This window comes from Oryzias latipes, chromosome 6 (genome assembly GCF_053564925.1).
Source record: "Oryzias latipes strain Hd-rR chromosome 6, Olatipes_Hd-rR_3.1".
In the NCBI taxonomy this organism is placed as follows: domain Eukaryota; kingdom Metazoa; phylum Chordata; class Actinopteri; order Beloniformes; family Adrianichthyidae; genus Oryzias; species Oryzias latipes.
Window position 1 is genome coordinate 29,356,268 of NC_136242.1, and position 23,193 is coordinate 29,379,460.

A 23,193-nucleotide genomic window follows, 5' to 3' on the forward strand; every position below is an offset into this window, starting at 1 on the left:
TTTCATCAGGAAATGTTTGTTTGTGTGACGTGAAGCCCGTGGGGAGCAGGAACAAACCGGGAGGTGCGGCTGAATGTGGCGCGGCTCAACCCTCAGACAAACAAGACCGGCTAAAGACCCACGCCAATAAAAATGGGCTTTTTGCAGCATTTTTCTTATGATGGATATTCAAATTCAAATGGAATTCATATTTTTCCTTTTTACTAATTTTGTGAATCAGGAGCAGATGATAAAAAGCATCGTCTTTGTTTTGTAGAAAAGACGCTGGGCGGGGCCACAAACTCCCTGCTCCACTCAATTCCGATGCATCAACTTGCAGACCAATAGATCCACAAACATTGTTGTTTTCCTCGTCTGAGCTGGAATCTGGATCAAAACTGTACGGATGGACAGCTCCAATATTGCCCGCCATTTTTTTGAAGCAGCAATGTTAGGTTGGGGCTGTAAGCTAGCGCTGGGGTTGCTCCGCGCCAACTTTTGTCATATTCAAGTCGCACAGAGATAAGTCCATCAGTCAGATGTTTACAATAACTCTAGAGAGCTGTCGAGATGCATAATCGAGTCTCTAGAACTTCCACCGAAGTCTCTGCGAAAAACCTATTTGCATCGATGCTCACTAGATTGGGGAATATAGACCATAACACATTACGTATGAACAATTTTTGACCCCAAAAAGTGTTAAGTTGTATTTTTTAAATAAAGTTTTCGTCATCAGAACACATATTGGTTTGAGTCCCACTTTGTGGAACCAGTGACGTCATATTTGCCGTATAAAAAAAAGGAGTGAGGACGGTTTTAAAGTCCAGGGCACTAAATATTCCAGCACTATATACTTTTTTTTTTAGTAGTAAGAGCGTAAAGGAGGGAATTTAAGCAAAGCCAAAAACTTACAATACATATTGTGATATTGTACCGGAACCCTTTTTTTTTTTTTTTTTTAAAGAGTATGACTTTAAAAAAACTCCACCTGAATATGAATACGCCTTTCATTGTAATAAAATGATCAAATTCATTTTATTTCATAGTTACGATGTTAAGCAATGCAACTGTTTTTCATATACAATTTGCAATTACCCAAACAAATTCATAGTGCTTTTATTTTGGTAACTTAAATTATGTTTCTTCTTAAAAGGGAAAAGTCAACATTGTCTGATTTCCATAACAAAATATTTTTTCAGTGTAAGGAAAAAACAATAGAATGACTGTGCCTTAACCAATCAGGTCCTAAAAGGATGATTGAGGAAATAAAGTGCTGTTTATTTACAACATTGCTAAATGAAGCTTATCCCGTACTTTTAAATAAATAAATATATAAATAAATATCGGCCTGACAGCATTTTAAATGGACACAAATATCGCCAAATGAATTATGGAAATATAACGCCACATTGATTTTTTCCTACACCCCTAGTCTCATGTCGAACGTTCGAAGGGTTTTATTGACAGATTCGGTGGAAGGGGTGTGGTGTTCTATAATGCTCACTCCTGATTGGGGAACGTGGTTGCTATAGAAATGTAGATGGGCCAATCACGGCTTACTGAGGATGTTTGGTTCCAACATGGAGACGGACATAACGCGTAAAATAGGGCGACTGAATCGACTTAATTTGGTTGGAACTAGACACAAAGCCTGCGACGGACCAGGATGTCCCATGCCTTCGCCCACAAGTGGCCGGGATAGGCTCCAGCAGCCCCGTGACCCCGAAAGGGGGCAAAACGGATGAATGAATGAATGGAAACGAGGCATTTTCTGTGGGTGACGTGACACACGATTCATCCAGTTATACATTGTACAGTCAATGGTTTTTACTCATAAAAACACCAGACAGACATTGGGACAGAGCGTCATACACCTCCCCAAATCACTTCAACATAAGTGAGTAAACACAACCAGAATAAATCCATATAGAAGGCGGTCCAGGGTCAAAGACGGACTGTCACTTTTTTGAAAAAAATAGAGGCTTTTACGTGCACCTTATAGAGCGGAAAATGCCACTGGGAACGCTTTTAAAATAAATCTAAAGCCGATCAGACTGGGGCTTTGGTCTCTTTTTAGGACTGACCTGTTGATGAACTCCTCGTAACAGGAGTAGATGGCGGCCAGACACACAGCCACCAGGTTTGGCAGGACTCGCGGGTGAGGGCAGTGCCCTGTGGGGCCGTGCATGCTGCAAGCACAATCACCAAACAGACGTCAGGCGACCCCTTCTGTAAGTCGCTCAGTTGAAAACAGTGCTGTACAGACCTGTGGACAAACTTCTTGACAACCTCCATCCCTCCGTTCAGCTCGTTCAGAGCCAGAATGTACTCCTGAGTAAAGAGGCGCAGCCGCGGACACTTCCCAAAGTCCTGCCGGTGAGAAAACCAAACATTTCTTCATTTCATGCAGACATTTTCAGCACAGCTTCATCAGGAGAGCAGAGGTTGTGTGTCTTCTGACCATGTTGTGTTTGAGGATTCTCTGGACCACAGGCGTGAAGACTTCGATCACGACCATGGAGCGCGGCCGCTCGCGACAGTGCTGCAGGACACAGCAGTCGTTAGAGGACAAAAAGACGCCGTTTGTGCTCCTTTGAGCGCGACCTCACCTTGCAGAAGAACTCGCACAGGTCAGGAGGGGGGTGGTTGTTTTCCAGGAGAGGAGCGATGGCCTAAACACAAACACACGAGAATCTTTCCATGCCTTATCTGCTGTTTACTCAGGGAAGGAGGGCGAGCGACCGATCAATCAGACGACACAGGTGAGCTGCATAAACCTCATGATTTGGTTTAGCATCGTCAGCTCATTGAGGTCAGCAACAAGGAGCTAAAGGATACCAATGATTGGGAATGTGGTGAAAAAAACTGAAATTGACAGCATAAACTATGAACCTGAACTTACCACAATGATATTCTCATGATCCTGAGCGCTGAGGCTGGAGTTCTGCAGGAAATCAGAGTTAGAAAAAAAATGCAGCACACATTAGAACACACATCCAGCACTGCAGTGACAGTCTGTCATAACCGTTGGCTACACTTGAGAACTGGACTGAGTGATCCCTGACGCCTCACGTTCCAAACAGGAAGTACCTGCGAGCTCCAAGGGGGGGTGAAGGGGGGTCTAAGGGCAGGGATGCCAGTATAGCTTAGTCAGTTTGTTAGTTCATTTTAGTATTTTTCTATTGAACTCTTTGTATTCGTGATCCTTTTGATTTCATGTTTTACTTCGAAGCCCATCGAGACGACTGTTGTTGTGATTTTGGGCTATACAAATAAAATTGAATTGAATTGAATTGAATTGAATTGAATCCAAGAAGCCAAACTCCCATAGACTTCTATAGAGAAACAGTCATTACAATTTATTCGTTCTATTTGCTCTGCTACCTTTTTTTTAATATGTCCTTGATAATCCTAATTTTTTTCATCTTTATTCAGTAATCAACCCATAAACTGACCAATCAGATGCCTCAGTAAATGTAAGTGGTGCCTGCTGACCCCCACAAGAAAATGTTTGAAATGTTTGACAGATTTCATGTAGCCTGATTTCAAATGGTAGGGTTGTGCACGTCCAACAAGCTTACTCCTGACTGGCCAGAGTAGTTGCTATAGAAACGTTGACCAATCACCGCTTACTGACATCTGGATCCAAATTGGTGGCTTCAGTAATGCAAAAAGCAAAAATAAACAAATTTTAAAAACAAGCAGAGTGAATTGACTTGATTTGGTTGGAGCTGGAACAAATGAATGAATGACGTCACAATCAGTCAGTGCAGTTCTCAGGTCCAGTCGCCGGTCAGAACAGCAAATGGATGAGAAATAGCAGATTTCTAAACGGTAAAAGCCCAAAGCCGCCGCACTTTCATATCTGATCCTAAAAATTACTACATAACCTTTCCACATTTCCTGCTATCTTCAAGAGAGCATTTTGTAAAAATACATAATTTATGCAATTTTGACAGTCATCTTCTGGTAGTATTATGATGAAGAAAAGCCCCAAAAAGTTGTTGGACCTTTAAACATAGTTCATGATAATGCTGCACATTCAACATCAACGAGCTAAAAAACCTGTTTTTGGACTGTTGGAGGAAGTCGAAGCGCCGGGAGAAAACCCACGCCTGCATGTGGAGAACATGCAAACTCCACACAGAACGGTCTCAGCCGTGACTTGAACCAGAGAGCAGGGCTAACCACTACACCACTGTAGCCCATGTCCCCTGATATTAACAAAACTCCTCACTGCTGCTGCTCTTTAGAACCACTGGTGTTTTTTTAGAGGGTTTCCCTGATCAGCTGTGACAAAACAAGCCGTGTTTATTCCCATCGTCACTCAGTCAAACTGCACCTCTGCCAGCAGGGTGGAGATGATGTGCAGAGGAGCCTGATGGATGGATTCGTCCTGCAGAGGAGAGCTCAGAGCCATGTCCACCAGCGCTCGGATCTCCTTCAGCACCACGTCCCAGCGGCTCGGGTTGTTGAGGACCTTACGGTACTTGTAGATCTTTTTCTGCAGGAGACACAGCAAGGCGATCATGATCCCGACAGGTTTTCTTTGGGAACATTTTTCTCCATGAACATTGGAAGTCATTTTTTGTTTTTGGAGGAAGTAAAAGTGCAGTTTGGTTTCTATAAAATGGGATTAAGCTCTAATTAAGCTATACCTGCTTTGAACTCAATTATTTAAACAGGAGCTATCAGGTTTTGGTGTCAGTGGTTTGGTGTTCCTCTAGGTTCTATGATAGGACACCGTGATTTTTTTCTCTGTCTCTTGCCCCTCAACTCGGACTTATTATTTTTATTTTTTAATCATGTTAGTTTTTCTGTCGGCTCAAACCCAAGACATGTAAATGTTTGGTTTGATTGTTCACTCTCCTGACACAGTTGGAACAACAGCTTCATGCACAGGAGTTACATAAAATATAACAAAAGTTTAGTCCTAAACCTGACCTGAAATGGTTGCTGATTGACGGTTTTTGCTTTAGAACAATTTTTAAACATGTGATATGAGCCTATAAGGGTCTGGGTAGTGGAGCTCCTCTTCATCATTCAGATGTTGATTGTGTTTATGTTACTGTCTGGTCAACTGTCAGTGCTGAAAGTTGATTTTAATGAACTTAAATGCTAATGTCCTCTAATACAGAGTTTTCATCATACAACACCCATCTTATCTGCTGCTGCTCTTTAAAACCATTCATGCTTTTTACTTGTGTTCTAAAGGGTTGCACTGATAAGCTGTGATAAAGCAATCAATGTTTAGTCTTGACAAAGAGTTGTAGAAATTGGATGTAAATAAAATAATCAGGTTGATGAAAAAATGTTTTGGTGCCTTCAACACGTTCTTGTGGCACAATTGTCTGATGATGGAGGACATATATAAAAAATAAGCCTAAACTTGCTTTTCTCAGTATGTCTTTATGCAATTAGTAGTGAATGAGGAGCAGACAAAAAAATATTGTTAGTAAAAGCTCGCAGGTGTGAGGAGCTGTATGCTAGCGGCAGAATGGAGCGGATCAGGGAGCTTGTGGCCCGCCCATTGTAGTTTTTACGTAACTACGATCTTTTTCGTCGAGCATTTTTCCGTCAGCTCCTGATTCACAACGATTTAAATAAAGAAATACTCGGAAATGCAATTTTAAGCTTCATTTTCCCTTATTTATGCCCTCAATGATCAGAAACAAGCCACAAGAACATGCTAAAAACACCAAAAACACTATTTTTATAGGAGTGGGTCTTTACATTTCCTGAATTTTTATCAGCTGTAAAACGGAAGCTGAGAAACATCTTCTAGATCCACCTTTAGAACTGAATCCTGGGTTTTAACAAAGATCTGAATATTTGTGTCAAATATCATCTGTGTTGGTCTCTAACTTTATGTTCATGTCTACCATGGTCTGCCATTAAAATGCAAAAACACAAACAGAAGAACGACAGCCTGAGTAAGACCTCTGATATGTGCGTATAATTCTGCAGCCACAGGAAGTGATTGTGTGCACCCTCAGGCACACTTCCCTGCAGAGTGCAGCTCAGGTTTTGATCCTGACAGTGGTCTGAAAGAAAATGCAACAACAAAAGGCTGCATCCGGTTGCTGCAACCTGATGAGCATGCAAGCGGCGTGTGAGCGGCCGCAGCTCTGGATTCCTCCTGGAACGGCCAGATGAAATGTTAAAGACACGGGAACCGTACCTTCCACTGCAGGGAATGAAACCACTGGTCCCTTAAGTAGCTGTTTGCAGCCTGTAAAGACACACAAACACACATTCTGTTCACAAAAAGTTCACATTTCTTTCAAAACCGCAACAGTTCATGTACACAAGCTGACTCCTCTGAAAAACAAAACTTCCCCTAAACAAACATCTTACAAACCACTGCTAACCAAATAAATGTACAGAAAAACAAAATTATTTTGGTTTATTGTGACATACTTTGAGAAGGATTATAAAAGGAAAAGCCTTTAATAGACTATGTTGGGCTGTTTTTCCTCTAGTACTACATCAAACATGACGGTGCTTGAGAAGAAACTTTAAATGTCTAGTTTATTTTTGAAAACAGGAACAGCACAAAGCAAATACAAAACACATTCAGCATTCGTATGGAGTGATTTTTGTGCCATTATATCAAGCGCAACACTCCCTGTTTTGAGGGTAAATCTTTACAAAAGATTATTTTGCACTTCAAACTGAAAAATGCACTTAGAAAGCAAAATTATGTGCAGAAAAAGAGGAATTCTCTCTTTTCTGTGCCCAAAACAGAGCAGGGCACCGCCTTATAAATGTGCCACAAAGGCCAGCCAATCACAGACATGTACGGGTACATGAAGGTTCATGCTGATTGGTCAGGAATTCTTCCAAACCTGATCCAGTCTATGAGCTGATGTTTCGTTCAACGAGAGACGTAAATGTAAGATTTCCTGAAGTAACCCCGTGTTTTATTACGTATCATAGGTCTAAGTGATGCTGAGATTTTTTCACCTGATGGATGGCAGCAGATCCTTAACGAATGACCAGCAATCAGCTTTGACGCCACAGAGAGTAAAAGTGTTGAGAGACTGAGCAGAGCAGATTAACCCCACAAAGACAGAATAATCCCAGCATTCTTTGCTCTGCTTCCTGTGTGTGCGCTCGCTGCCACGCGTCCTTGAGTTTGGCGACAGTAAAACAACTGATCGGCGGCGAAATAAAAGGTCAGGCCCATGTGGGCGCGGCGTGTTTGGAGGAAGAGACGGTCCATGTCGTAGACGGCTGAGCAGGAACAGGGTGTTCAGAACAGTTTGTGCTGTCGTCACTCAGATAGAGAAGACGAGATCTGTGAGGAAGAGCTGCTGAGTAGGAGTGCAGCCGTTTCCAGGGATTTTCCTTCATAAGACCAAAACTGCAGTCAGGAATCCAGGAGATCCTCTCAGACTCACAACACAACAACCGTGTAGAGAACAAAAAGATGACGAATGGTCGAGAAGAAGACCCAAAAAACATGGGAAAAGCAAGAAAGAAACCGTGAAACACCCCAAAAATATCCTGTCAGAAGTGAAAGAGACGTGAAAAGATTGAAGCTCCAACGAAGAGAAACAAAAAGTCATACTGACACTGAAAACTGGGAAGCATCAAACCAGACACAACTGCCAGAAGACACACAACATTTGTCTACGAGAAACTGAAAATAAAACAGTTAAAGAAAACCAACAGAAGAATAGAAACAAACAAGCAAACAAAAAGAGACGTGACAGGAATCAACCACAACAAATGAAGTGTACAGAGAAATTCAAACAAAAAAAAAAAGGAAAACCTTCAAAAATCATTCAGAGGATTGGAGCCTCTGCAGTATTGTGAACACAAAAACTGTGGAGAGAGCTTCATGGTATGGGTCTTCATGTTTGAGAATTCGTCACCAGCAGACTACATGGTACCTACTAGGGATGCAACGATTCCTTTTTTTTTCTCTACGATTCAGTCCAGACTTTCAATTTTTGGGTCCACAGCTTTTATGTCGGATTTGTGTATTAAAAAAACAACATAAAACAAATAAATAAAAATTGGGAATAATGTTTTTATCTGCTAATAAGCAAGAAGAATGAATAAAAGCCCTTCAGCTGGCTTATACTAAGCGTGGCGACATGTAATAAAACGATAAATCCTTCTGTAGCAGCTGCTGTAGGGATGCAACGATTCCACGATCCGGTTCAACGTACGCTTCGGCTTTAAACCGAGAGTTTTGGCATCCCTACTACATGCTGTAAATTTGGATGAGGTAGAATGATGGTACGGGCTGTTCTTCCGTGCTTTGGACACATTTTGGATGGAAACTCTTTTACACTGCTTGACTGAGCTACAGAGAAAGGCCCATGAGGACCCAGTTCAGAGTAAAAGAACTGACCTGGACCCTGAAGAACCTGCGGTGTGTTTTTGTTTAACTGTTCCTTTTAGAAAAGAAAGTTTGCTTCTGCTACTCAACAAAAAGAGCTTCAGAACCGTACGGGTCGGCTTTCACTGCAGCCGATTAAAACTCTTGGGAGAAACATCTGGTTGTAAACCCCATGCTGTCCTTTCAGCTTCTGGACCAACCAGTTGTAACTTACGAGTCAAACACTGAAGAAAAAAAACAACAAATATATTTGTTGTAAAGAAAGGAAAAAGCCACGGCTCTGCATCTGGCAACATGTCACCATGGCAACCATGAGCTGAAGCTGAAGAACAAACAAGCTTTCATACTTCTAGTATGAAAATAGTCCATTAAAAACCACAAAGATTGCCGCACATCCGTCATTAGATGTGACAACGAGCACTTGGGGCCCAGGCTGAACAGATCTTGGTTGCTGGGTAAAATAAGAAAATATACTTTAACATAGAGATTTGAGAACAGCTGCAAAAATTCATCAAAGAAATGTAAAAAATACTGTATGGTTGCTATGGACGACCACCATCGGCGAGGCTTTTCTTTTGAATTAAAATGTGGTTTCACTGTTATACTTGTCGATTGTAACTACAGCTGTAACTGCAGAAGAGCTTTAACTCTGTTTTACGTTTGTGGTGCTGCATTCACACCGAACTCGGAAAAACGCACGCTTAAGCGACCACTTTCAATGAAAAGTCTATGTAAACACACGTGGATGAGCATTCAAAACTCTCGCATTCACTTGTCGTTACGCACTTTTTTAAGTCCATTTTCGGGCTCTACGTACAAAACGTGTGTTTATTGAATTAAAAGCTTAACCTGCTGGACCAAAGATTTGGATTTGGTAGTGATGTACTGATGGCGTCCTTTACAATTCACGGAAGTGCCAACCGTCTGAAATTTGATTTCGAAGGAGAAATGAATTAGTGCGCTTTGTGCCCGACTGTAATTCTATGACACCAAGGCTTTGATTTATCGGAAAAAAGCTGTGAAAGAAAAAGTCTGGAGCGAGATTCACGAGGTTTGCACCGCTTCGACATTTCGCACCAAGCTTTTTACACGTTTGATCACGTGAGCTGGTATCGGGTGGCAACAGTACACTGTGAACACCAATGCTGAAACCATCACATGGTTGCTTTATAGGTTGGATTTTCACGACTGTTTAGTCCTCTTGGTTAGGGTTCCCCCGTAAAGATCTTGGTTTTTGAAATATGTTAAATCTGATTTGTTTATGAAGGTGTTGTTGGTGGTAACCAGAGTAGCAAAGCTGCATGTTTGAAAGCAGGACAGTCAAAGTCAGCGCGCTGGCTTTGGTTTTGCAGTCGTCTCCTAAAGTTTGGACTCCGTCAGATCTTTGTTTCCCACCTGCAGCAGGACGGTGCCGCCGGGGAAGCTGAGCTGGATGCAGTACTTGGGTGCATTGTCCCAGGACAGGAGCTGCAGGTCTTCCATGGAGCTGTAGGACAACGACGTCTCCATATAACCCGTGGGCTGCAGAGGAGGGAAGGCAGAGACATGTGTCAACCACTAGCCAACATTTACCCTTGAAGCTGTGTATTTACACAGAGCTGCTGGAGAAAAAGACATTTATTTTGATTAGCAGTCAGCTGGAAAGACCAGAAGAAACATATCCCAGGATAACCTGCCCTGGGTAAACACCAGTGCACAAAAATTCAAATACATCAATGCTCTGGGACAACACACAGAGGAGGCTTTATCAACTACTGCACTTCCAAGTCAACACTGGATGCAGAAACAAGGAGGAAAATCCATTCGGTCCCACAAAAATGGGAGCAGGAAGGCGGAGGTGCGAGAGCTAAAGCTGCAGCAGGAACCGCAGGAGGAGCTCCAGGAGTTTAAATGCAGCTCTAAAAAAAGAAGATAGCAACTGAATCACAGCTGAGCGTCACCCACAGGTTAACTGTAGATACCCAGGCAGCCCACCGACATGTCATTCGGGGGGCTTTTCTGTGATTAAGGGGCTCATTTCCATCACTTTTCAGTTCACTAAAGCGGCTTTCCTTCATTCTTTTAGGAAAAACTGGATATGCTAATCCCCCCCACCCCCCCACACACACACGAGCCACGCCGACGTCATGATTACAACACAAAGTATGTCTGGCGTCACTGAAAGCAAGTCACGGGTGAGTCTGCACTGATGCTGGCACGTGAGTCACTCTTCTGAGGAAGAAGGAATACCAGGAAGGAGTGGAGCAGCAGCCGACATCCCAGAAGACCCGCGCGAGTCCAAACAGGTCCGGCAAAACACGCAGGCGTGAACGCCACCGCACAGCCTCCTTCCTGTGGGAAGTCTGCACGAAGGAAGCCACAGGACAGGAAAACGTTCAGACGGACGACCAGAAGGAAAACAGGGGACACGAGGAACTTTCTCATGGAAAAAGGGGAAATGTCCACATCAATTTACTGTCTCTGTTCCTTCAATCCATGTTCATGAAGACGGAATGATCAGATCATTAGAACGCAGTGGAAGATCGCTCCTCTTCATGAGTTCAGATGACAAGTTAAAACGAGAAAACACCATCAAATGCAGCAACAAATGTGATTTATCCTCAAGAAACACTCAAAAACCCCAAGAAGACATCAAAACTTTCATTCCGAAATGATTTTAGAGTATTCCTAGTGCCGTCTAAGAATTTGTAACTTTCTGTGAGCATCAGTCGATAAAGGTGAGTCATCCATTTTGCCATAAAACCAAGTAAAGAACCAAATCCGATCTGGCAAACGGATCAGAACAGAAACCACCCTCTGAAAGAAAAAGCTACAATTCCTGAGAAATCCACACTGCTGCTCCAGCAAATTCCTTCCTCCTACATTTATTTTCCTGACTGATTCAGGCTGCAGCCTGCCCGCACTTCTACCCAACATGACCCAAATGGGGGATTTCTCCAGCCCTGCATCTGGCATGTGGGCCAAAGCTGATCGGTCATTAATGACGGAACATCAGCGCATGTCTGCCCCAAATGTGTCCAGTATCTGCAGAACTTCTAATCACATCTAAAAGCATTCTGAAATCTACCAAAAAAAAAAAAAAAAAGATTTAAATTTAGGTCAACAGGACATCCTTAACGTGACCAAACAACATAAAACACGCCGGCCTGGTTCCAGGAGGAGGAAGAGTTCGACTGGAAATCCATAAAAACTGGGATTTTCAGGAAAACTCGTTTATGCTTGTTAGACATCACAGATCCAAACTTCCAACATGGCAGACATATTGACTCTTTGAGAACTAGACTGAGTGACCCACTGGTTCAATGGTCATTCCATTGGTCAGAATACCCATTGATGTTCTGCTACCTTTTTAATAACATATTGATAATCCTCTTTATTCTTTTTTTTTTTTGTAGTTCAAGTTATTCAAGTTATAAACTGGCCAATCAGATGTCCTAACAAAGTAAGTGGTGCCTGCTGGTCCCCTTGATTGACAGATTCTCCTGAGTCCCCATTAAATTGGTAGGGGTGTGGACTTCCAACCAGCTCACTGAATGAACTCCATTTGGTTGGAGCTGGAAGTTAAACCATTTTCCAAGAGTGACGGGCGTGGAGCTGTGAACTGAAGTGTTTGTAAGCACATTCCAAAAGAAAGGATTCAGCCGGGAACCGAACCAGGAACCGTCTTACTGTGAGATGCGCACGTATGAACAGGCAAAAGAGAAGCAACGGAAAGGCTAAACATTTGTGGATCTTCATGAGTTTAGTCTTAAAATCCGAGAATCGTAAGTCATCTTTAAGGGTTTAGAAGTCAGCTGTTGTCATTTTGTGTTTTTTCTTCTTTTCGCCAACTGGTTTCTCCAACTCATAAATAAAGAAGTCTGGTTCTTCAGCCTGGCTTGTGTTCAGTTACCCCTGTGCTTGCGGCTTCTAAATGGCCAAACACACCTGATCAGGTAAAGAGAAAAATGGGGCAGGGGCGGCATCTTGATTGACAGATGAAAATTATCTTCTACAGTAATCTGGCTAACAACCTAAACCATCTAAAAGTTTGCTTAGTTGGACTTACTCTGGATATTGATTCAATTAAAAATACAATGAACATACACTCACCAGAACTTCTAATGTTACTTTGTCCCGCCCATTTTCATTGTTGAGCTGGGCGTTCACCATTTCATGATACAGATTCTACAATTACCTCCCTGGTGTACATATGTCTAGGATACAAGCCAAAGAGTCATGTGACCAAATGCCGTCCATCCATAAGTGTAGAAAAACAGCAGAGCTGGAGTCGGACCCCCCTGTTCCCCTTTGTTAACATCAGCTCCACGGTTTCTGTTTGGTCTGGTCTCGTATGCGTTTAGCGCCACCATGAGGAGCGGCGATGAGCCGAAGTTTCTTCAGATTCAAGGGTTCAGCTTCACTGTGGCACCTGGAAAAATCTTTTTTGGATCCGTTGTCACGAACATGTCAGAGCAGCGGCGAGCAGACAGGCGCTCCTGTCCTCCAGCTCCGCCTCCATGAAGCAAACAGGCAGCACCTTCTTCACTTCCTCCCCAGAGCTGAAGAACAAACAAGCTGTAACCTCCCCTCTGGAGCTCGGAGCCCCCCCACCCCCGTCGTGAAAGCGCACACATGCAGGACTGTCATCACAGAGGGCGTCCCGGGCAAATATTGGTTCTAGGAGAAACGTTTCTGTGGAAGAGCAAACGTCAGCTACTGTCTGTCTGTCTGCAGCAGGGAGGGGGGGTGAGGATGATGATGTTTATGCTGCACGAGATGAAGAGCCACATATGAATATGGCTGCAGAATGGGGGGGGGTGGGGGTGAAAGGAGAACAAATGGTGTTTTGCCACTTAAGGGGCAGAGCAGAATGGAGACAAACAGAAGGGACTTCAGTTTTCTGATTACTAGCTGGGGTTACCATGGATACACCGTCCAGCTCTAGAGCAGCCACCCCCCCCATCCTGATTCTCTTTCTTCCTGTCTTTCCTCTTAACTCTATTTCTTCACCCAATCCTCTTTTTTTTTCTTAATTGTCTCCCTCTGCTCTGTTTTTCATCATGAAGGAAAGATGAAGGCAGCTCCGACGCAACCTGCAGCCTCTCCTCTCCCCCTCTGTCATGTTGCCGTAGCAACAAGAGGAGATGTAAGTTATGCCCCCCCCCCCCCCCCCCCCCCATCTATCTACAGGAAGCAAAGCAGGCAGAGAACAACAAAGCAGAAACTAATATGAACCAAAGCCCGAGTCGTGCATTATGTGTCATGGAAATGAGTTTCCTGATAAGTAAGAAGTGCACCTGCACACGACGCCGGGCAGGTAAAAACCAAATCCCACTTCTGCCCAACCTAAAACTGTGAAGCTTCAACTTATTTTATGCTTCTTCAGATTCATTGGATCAATGAGAAGTTAACATAACATGAACGCCTGGTTGCTGACTAAAGCATCATGCATGTGAAGATACTGTTTTACGCCTCCTTCTGTGTGTGTGTGTGTCTGTGTGTGTGTTCACTGTTTCAGCGCTGCCACATTTGTGCACACAGCACTCACTGTTCCTGTACAACCATATCCTCCTGATTTAATATATTGACGATAGAAAAAAATTTAATAGAAAAAAATTCAGACGCATCAGATGAAAAATCTGAATCTGGACAAACTGCAAAATTAGAAAAAAATAAAAAAAGCAAATGTCACTTTTTCATGAAACGTCAGGAAATAATCCTGGCCAATAAGGGGCAAAAATTAGTCAGAAATAACTTGGTAGAAGTTTAAAAAAATATTTCTAGTCCTACAAACCAACCACATCAATCTGTCTGAGGTGAGTTTCTATACTAAACTAAACCAGTTTTGAGTCGGATTCCAGCTCAGACGAGGAAAACAAAGATGGATGATCAGAATGGAGCAGAGCAGGGAGCTTGTTCCCCGCCCAGATTATTTTCTACATTATAAATAAGCTCTTTTTCAAACGGCATTTCATCCATCTGCTTCTGAATCACAGCTATTTGAATAAAGACATATGTTAAGAAATGCCATTTTAAGCTTAAATTTCTTAACATTTGTCTTGCATCATCAGAAAAATGCCACAAGGACACGTTAAAAACACCAAGAACACCAATTTTATTGGAGTGGATCTTTAATTAATTTTTTAAAACATGTCCTTTTTTCTAATACCTTCATATTTTATCTGTCGGTGTCGTAAAAATGGCTTTTAAAAATCACATTACAGCCATTAAAAAAAAAGTCTCAGACTGAAGATGTTTAAAGATCATCAAACCCGTCTTTGTCTTTTCCTGCCACTCTGAGATGCCGTTTCCAGTAAATGAGTTTCGATCATCTTCACGAGTATCGCTGCGTCACGGAGCATCAACCCATCAGCTCCATGACAACAGCAAGCTGCATTCAATGCCCACTGCAGAGCAGGAAACTTGGATGGGGTGACTCAAAGCAGGAAGATCCTGAGCAGAACCCTGAGCCGAGGCCTGGGAGTCAAACTGCAACAACATTTCCCAACTGGTTACCTGGACTCCTTTTTGGGTCAGAACAAACACATCTGGACCAGTCCACTCCACCACGACCATCAAAAGCGTCACTGCAAGGCAGATCAGGACAAGACATCTAATAAACTTCAGACCTTCTTGCACAAGTTTCTCTTTTTTTCACCTTCCTCTCTTTGTGTGTAAATTAAAAACAGAGGAAGTGACACAGCAGGATGACAGCAGTGCTGAGAGCTCTGAATGAAGCCTTAGAGCTCTGAGCAGCTTTACTGCAACGCAGAAAAGGAGAACCACACGCTTCCTACTGGAAACGGACAGTAAGGGGGCATTTCAGAGCACTTCTTCCCGTTCCTGTCAGCAGCCATGGTCGCTCGTCTCACCTCCCAGCGTCTGTTACTAAAAAAGAATCCCTCTGGAACGGAAGAACGTGCAGCAATGTCCCAGATTCAGACGCCAGCCGCGTGCAGAACCAACACCTGCTGTCAAAATCTCAAAGGCGACCTGAAGCTGAGGTCGAGGCTTCAGCTTCGTTTGAGGATCTGTGGTTCTACACAACTTCCGGTGAAACTCCAACAAGAAACAAAAGAGCTAAAAGTGACAGCCTGCTAGAAGAGGAGGAGGAGGAGGAGGAGGGCGGCACACAACTTCAAACCCAAGGCCTTATGGGAGCACAGAGCACCGCAAAGCTGAGCAAGAGCTTGAATGCCATGTAAGGGTGGCAGACAGGGTCAAACTTCAATGTAGCATTCCAGCTGAACCAACGTATCTTATGATCAAAAGAAAAGTGGGATTAGCTTAAAGATTTGACTTCATGTGCTCCATGCTAAACAACAACAGCAGGCAAAAATGTAAACAGTAGATACATAATGAACAATTATAAACATGAACAATAATTTGCTTAAGTAGTTTCTTTATCCCTTGTGCTATCTTAGATGACCCCACCCTTACATTGACGTGTTCTCCCTACCATGACAAAGGTGGATAAAGGTGGAAAGATTTCATGTAATCCATGGACACCAGTGAAGATCACAAATCATTGAAGAAAAAAGGTTCAGAGCACTGTCTAGTGGGTCTAGATGACCCAACTCCCAATGTTAAAGTGCCTAGGATAGCACAAAGGTTACTGCAGTAAAACAAGACAAACCCTTTGAACCACCGTTATTCTACGACCATTTACGCAATTAACGCAGTTCCAACGGATTCTGATGCAAAGAAAAGCGGCTTTGCATCGAAGTACCATAAAAACTGCGAATCTTCACATTAGGGCTGCACGATATGGGGAAAGCTCGCGATATGCAATATTAGTGATCAATATTGCGAAAACGTGCGGTATATGAATAAATAGCAAAACAACCAAAAACATCTTTCCCATTTGATTTCAACAGTTTAAAAATTATACTCCAAATGACCCTCGTCAACATAGGAGACGAACATCTAAGATAAAAGGCTCCATCTGATTGGTCAAAGGCATAAATAGAATTATTTGATTCATTAAATACTTCAAGCTGCCATAAGATTTTATTTAGCACATTTAAGCTAAACATTTATTGCAATTTTCGCCGTCTTTTGCAATATGCATATTGCACAGCTATATGTCGCGATAACGATAAATTTGCGAGATATTGTGCAGGCCTCATTCACATAGAAATTTGTGATAGGTTTATTTTTGTCCTATCTTAAATTTAGCACAACATGTGATTGATGCTTTCATCGTAAACATGTTGGTTCACTTTTCCCACGATTCGGTTCAATGGCGTAACATAAGGTTTAGCTATAATCTCTGGACACTTCTTCATGATACTTCAAAGGGTAGTTTCTGTTCACTTATTATTTTGTTACACATGGTAAATACCATCAAACAAGTTAACTCAAGATACTTTATTTGTACTAACACTGTCCTTTTATATGACAAGTACCACTAGAGGCAAGTTAACCCAACTCTTAAAGGTCGGTACAGCATAAATACCCAGTAGGTACTTCGTAAGTATGAACCAAATACTACCACACAACAAGTACAAGTAATAGCCTCGTTTTCATGGAGCAGTTCGGTCCAGACAATTTCTTGGAGCTTTCTTTTGTCATAATGACCTTCAACAGTAGCTCCGCCTTATTGGGTTCGTTCCATTTTCCTTTGAACCAACGGGGGCCCAAAAATGGTACGGTTCTGTCTGGCTTAATGGGTCCATTTTATAATGGAAATGCTCAAAATACAGAACCGGACTGGACCAAACCACTCAGTAGAAATGAGGGTCAACAGTACCATATAAATACCACTTAAGTTACGTAAGTACCACACTGTAAAAGAAGGCGTTACGAACATTAGATGCTAAAAGCCTTTTCACAAATGCTAATAAATTACAAAAATAAAAGCTTATAATTCTAAATAGAAGCTGCAAATGTTAAATTTAATGTTAGATATGCTGAAGCAAATATTAAAGTGGTGCATTTTAAGTAAAAGACGCCAAAATAAAAACCAAATAAAGTGCTAAACAAGATCAGTGATAGTAAGACTTTTAAAGTCCAGCAAAATTCTCCTGAATAATGCAGAAATGTTAAAAATATAGAATAATATGCTAAATTTGCTTTAAAAAATGGATAAAAGTTAAATCTAAAAATAAAAGTGAATGGACGATGTGTGCTGAAGAGTAATGACACACTTGTAAAGAAAATGCTAAAATACTAGAGTTTATATTAAAAGTGCTAACAGATGTTTTCACATTTCATTTACAAAAAGGAAATGACTTCAGACTGCTGAAGAGATTCGAAATGATCCTAAACAATAAAGCTCATTTTAAAAGTCTATATTTAGATCAACATTGTTGAATTAAATGCCACATAAGAGTACCAGTTAGTTATTTAAGGATGGTTTAAAAGAGCATATTGAACAGGGAAAAATATTCACTACAGAGAACATGTCAACACTGACAAATATTAAAATGTGGTTACAATAAAAGAAAACTCATCAACAGCAATGAAACACAAATACAAGCAGGAGTCGATGTTTGAGGGGAGCCTTAGTGCTGTTGGTAAACAGTTTTTAACGTTCGCTCACATTTCTGCTTTAAATAGAAGTACGGTTGTTTTAAATGAGTCCGCACTTTACCAGGACAAAGAAAAAGAGCAATTATGCAGAGCACTGCTGCTCTGAGGGAACAAGAAGTAGGACAAACGCGAGTTTGACCCGAGATAAAAATAAATCCTGGAAAGCTCCGATCAATTTCACAGCTCCTTTGTGCAGAGGAGGAGGATCAATAGGCCTGTGGAGAAGCTGAGCTGATAATGTCTCTGCAGTTTCAAGAATCCAGGAACAGATGATGACATGACGGCAGGAGATGAAGGCAGCAGAGCAGAAAGAGAAAAACAAACAAGGAAGAAAAGCCACGAGGAGCACAGGAGAAAAAAAGGAGAACAGGAGGAGCAATGGGAGAAGCCAAGGAGAACAGGAGAAAAAAAGGAGGAGAAAAGGAGGAGCACAGGAGAACAGGAGGAGCAATGGGAGAAGCCAAGGAGAACAGGAGAAAAAAAGGAGGAGAAAAGGAGGAGCACAGGAGAACAGGAGGAGAACAGGAAGAGCAATGGGAGAAGCCAAGGAGAACAGGAGAAAAAAAGGAGGAGAAAAGGAGGAGCACAGGAGAACAGGAGGAGAACAGGAAGAGCAATGGGAGAAGCCAAGGAGAACAGGAGAAAAAAAGGAGAAGCACAGGAGAACAGGAGGAGCAATGGGAGAAGCCAAGGAGAACAGGAGAAAAAAAGGAGGAGAAAAGGAGGAGCACAGGAGAACAGGAGGAGAACAGGAAGAGCAATGGGAGAAGCCAAGGAGAACAGGAGAAAAAAAGGAGAAGCACAGGAGAACAGGAGGAGCAATGGGAGAAGCCAAGGAGAACAGGAGAAAAAAAGGAGGAGAAAAGGAGGAGCACAGGAGAACAGGAGGAGAACAGGAAGAGCAATGGGAGAAGCCAAGGAGAACAGGAGAAAAAAAGGAGAAGCACAGGAGAACAGGAGGAGCAATGGGAGAAGCCAAGGAGAACAGGAGAAAAAAAGGAGAAGCACAGGAGAACAGGAGAAAAAAAGGAGGAGAAAAGGAGGAGCACAGGAGAACAGGAGGAGCAATGGGAGAAGCCAAGGAGAACAGGAGAAAAAAAGGAGGAGAAAAGGAGGAGCACAGGAGAACAGGAGGAGGAGCACAGGAGGAGCGGCACTCGCTGACAGACAGCAGCTCAGACTGATAGAAGAGAGACTAAGAGCTGGAAAACTGTTAGCCCCACAGTCAGAGCCAAATATAACGTTATCCAAACAAAACTGTAAATCAAGAAGCACACATTAAACACACTCGCACACACACACACACACACACACACTCTCACACACACAAACACACAGCTGCCAAGCAGCCAGAGGTCCCACTAAAGCACACTCATTTATTACAGAAGAAGATTTTTACATTTTGCAGCAAGCTGGACTCTTATTTTTTCAAGAAGTCTAGACATTTAGGGGACAGTTTGATGACTGACACTAACTTTATTAGAGAGTGGTGGGAAGTTTTGAGGTTTTGCTGTTACCATAAAGGAAATAAGCTGTGACAAGTGTAACCGGAATAGTCCGTTTATGCAGGAACCAACATTCAATTACATACAAGTATTACAATTTTATGTTTTTTTATTACTTCTGTTTTACATTTTAAAAGTATAAATTGAATAAAAACAATCTAAATGTTAACGCCAACAGCTTTGAAAGAATGAAATTGTAACAAAAGCAACACAACAGTGTTAGATGGCACAAAAATACTAAAAAAAATGCTAAAAAAAAGGTGATTCGCTGCTAAATAATTCACAAACCAAAAACTATTTTTAAGCGGTTGCAAATAAATTAAAGAAGAACATAAGTCACAATAAAAAAAATATAGAAGAAATATTTTTTAAATGAATTCATTAGCTGTTATACAATAAAAATGCTAAATGATTCCTGAAAAAATTCAACTTGAACAATTAATAGAGCAACTTTAAGCAGATGGAGATATACAAAAAAAAGATCATTATTAGAAGATTAATGCATAAAGATATAATAGATCAAATGTAAACACAAAACTAACACTGTTTATGAGGCTGAAGAACAAAGTAATCAGCTCAAAATGCTAAGAAATGTTAAAAATAATCTTTTTCTTTTATAAAATAAAGTTGAGAAGCTCAAACTTTTTTTGGTTGGGACTTAAGTACAGTACGGTCTAAACTAATGGAAAACAGAACAGAAGTGTGATCAATGACCACATAGAAGAATGAAAACTCCCTACCATGAGGCCAAAAGATGTCAGAAAAACGTCGTCACTTATTACACAGCGACAGATATTACCACTCTAGAGGAGGCTGAAAGTTTTTATTACAATTACAATAAAACCCTTTACTTCATTATTAACACTACCAAGCAGATACTTAAACCGTCACATTAAGGAGGGGAAGGAAAGGACAAAACACATCTACTAATTCCTTTTAATTCGTTTTTTTCTTTTATTATTACATGATGCTATTTCTGTCACCATAATTTTAGCTAACAGGGGCCGGGGAGAGTCCAAACATATTTTATGAAAGAAACAAAATGCTCAATAAACGGCGTTTCCCAAGGAAGAACAAAAAAATGATCAATGAGGTAAAGGTTTGACGGCAGGACGCTTCTAACTGCGCAGAGCTGCTGGACGCAGCTGGATGCAAAATAAGGCCAGAGGAAAAATGCATGTCAAAACATTAAGGCACTATTAAAAAGGTAGAAGTGAAAACGTCTGCCTCATTAAAACCAAACGGCTTCGCCCAAAGCTTGACGCCTTCAGCATATGATCCTGATATGGGTTCATTTAAACCATAGGGCGAGCTTCTTCAGGTGTAAACAGCGATCCAAATCGGAAAAATGACAAGTAGTAAGGACTAAAAACTGGTTGAATATTATTTCTTTTGTAAGTAACCATGGTATAAGCGGGTTAATGGCCTTCGAAGTGTGCATTGTCAGCATTAACGCACTTGGCGGAAGCAGGCGAAAATCAAGGCTGTTTCTAGTTATTGGTAGTTTTTATCAATGGATGAAAACAAAAGACTGAAAAATGTTTTATAGAAATGAATTGATTGTCCTGGGCCAAGCGACAGACTGGGAACCTGTCCCGATGTCCCCTGCCTTTGCCCACAAGTGGTCATGATAGGATCCAGCAACCCCAAAGACGGGTTCAGAACATGAATGAATCGGTTGTTAAATAGTTTCGTTTCATCATTTGTGTGGATTTTTAACCTCGCTCAAGTGTTTGATACATTCAGAGGATTTTTCCTACAAAAATACTCGATCTTTTTTGCTTCGGACGATCCCTGACGCCGCAGAGCATCGCCGATTTTCTGAAGCGGCTGTTGACGACCGGAGAGGATGAGGCCGAGTGTCACGCGTGATGAAAAGCATCTTTCCAGCTCTTCTTCTGGTTCCCACGCGACGGCAGAGCCTCAGTGTGCTCTTCATCGCTCCAGCCTCTCAATTCCAGCTCAACCCCGCCCTCCCATTCTGAATTAATGAGCTCCTCCGAACCACATCTTGACCTCTGACCCCCGCTGTTTACCAAATGCTTGTTTCATGGTCTTCTGTCTCCTGACACCGTCTCCGTTCTTTTAATAGCCACCCAGCACAGAAAAAGCAGCAGCTGTTTCTCTTTTTCATGTTTACTGGACGAAGCTGAAAACGAAACGAGACGATGGGTTCCTCTAGTGCATCGCTCTGCACCTCGTCTGACACGTATGAGGAAACGCAAAATCCAGGCAACTTAACATGCAAAGCGGATTATGTGGGATGTAAATGTTGACAGAGGAGGCGGAGAAGACGCTTCATGCTGTCCATCAACTGCAAGGAAACGGAGAACAAATCCAGACTGGACGGGAGTCCAGATGTGATCATCTGATGAGAACACCATCTCAACATCCTGCACACTTAACCCAACCAAACTCAGCTTATTCCGTCTGAATTTAAGGCCGAAAGTGTGACGTTTCCTGCAAGCGATGAGTCTCTGAAAACAAACGGTTGGTTTTATTTTTGGAAAAGGCTGATAAGGCAGAGAACTGCGTCCCTGAGCGGAGCTTCCCGTAATCGTACGGCCGAGCGAGCAATGTTTGGGCCTCGCCGAGAGATTGCTGAGATTAGGATTAAGGCCATTCTCAGAGCAGAAGCTGAATGACGCATTAGCGACCGCAGCAGGAAGTCTGCATGATGTGACTTCACAAACCCACAGCTGGGCTGCAGCTCACTCTGATGATCCCACTGAAATCAAAAATAAACGCCTCCAATACCTCCACAAGATCAGCTGTGTTCTGTGTGCTTGATGCTCAAACTAATAAAGCTGCGTTCAGATTCAGAACAGGAATGTGGAGGCATTACAAGAGATTCAAGTTCCTACTCCAGGTCCTTAGCCATAAAACCAATTTCTTATTTTTGCTGCAAAAAAATGACTTTTTTTAAATTAAAATAATAAATTCCTAATTTAATGTAATTTATCTGAGACCTTCTTCAACACAACAGGAAATGAAGAAGCTAGCAGGAAATCAAAAGTGAAAACCGTTCACCACGATTCCTCTGACTACAAGCCGATTCATGCTCTGCAAAAGAGACAGTCCTTCTCTAGAGCAGGCCTGGAACAACAAGAACTAATTCTGTCTGGTTCTTTACAAGAACTTAGAAGGTCTAGAACACTGTTAAAAAAAAAAAATAAGCAACAACATGCAGCAATGACTTGTTTTTAGAACGACTGACGAGGAGGAAAACCACAAGTCTGATAAAAGCGACTGAACATCTGCTGGACCCGGGTCGGCTCACGCCTACCAGCCCTCACAGCTCTCTGGTTTTGCCACGCCCACTTCTACTTGAGTAGACCGTAGCTTTGGAGGCGGCGGCACTCTGAACTTGTGTCACGTTCACACCGGGCTCGGAAATGCGGCTTTAATGAAAAGAATGAAAGTCTGTGTAAACGCACGTATTGTAAACGCAGGTTTTGAGCTTCCACATTTAAAACCCTTGAGTTGATGCATCACTGTGCATGTTTTTAAGTCTTTATTCAGGCTCTACATACAAAGCACACGTGAAGTAAAACCAGGTCAAACTTTGACCAATCAGGGACTGGGATTTAGTAGTGAGATATGGGTCACAGACGTTTCAAAACACAGACATGCCAACCGCTTGAACAGTGATCATGAAGAAGAAATTGATCATTGCAGATTGTGCCCAGGCCGGAATGATATGACCTCAAGTCTTTCATACATCAGAATAGAGCCGTGAAAGGAAAAACCTGGAGCAAGATTCACTGGATTTGCACCAAGCCTTTTCAGACTACTAGTTCGTGAGCTAAGTGTTGGGTAGAGACAGACCTGTGTGAACAC

The 23,193-nt window shown here is 42.1% G+C and overlaps 1 protein-coding gene across 2 annotated transcripts in view; it reads right to left on the reverse strand.

The window, feature by feature from the left end:
- The window catches only part of cmip (c-Maf inducing protein), a 45,184-nt gene that overhangs the window by 14,372 nt on the left and 7,619 nt on the right, over positions 1-23,193 (reverse strand). Inside the window, exons 1-9 of one of the 2 annotated variants that reach the window (XM_023955993.2) lie at positions 10,562-10,803; positions 9,728-9,853; positions 6,161-6,211; positions 4,322-4,483; positions 2,882-2,923; positions 2,589-2,651; positions 2,441-2,521; positions 2,246-2,349; positions 2,064-2,168 (exon numbers count right to left, since the gene is read on the reverse strand). In XM_023955993.2, the coding sequence (XP_023811761.1) occupies positions 2,064-2,168; positions 2,246-2,349; positions 2,441-2,521; positions 2,589-2,651; positions 2,882-2,923; positions 4,322-4,483; positions 6,161-6,211; positions 9,728-9,853; positions 10,562-10,756 (929 nt within the window). In that variant the 5' untranslated portion in view covers positions 10,757-10,803. Of the gene's footprint in view, positions 1-2,063; positions 2,169-2,245; positions 2,350-2,440; positions 2,522-2,588; positions 2,652-2,881; positions 2,924-4,321; positions 4,484-6,160; positions 6,212-9,727; positions 9,854-10,561; positions 10,804-23,193 lie in introns of those variants that run through there. The other variant, XM_023955992.2, reaches the window with a different exon arrangement.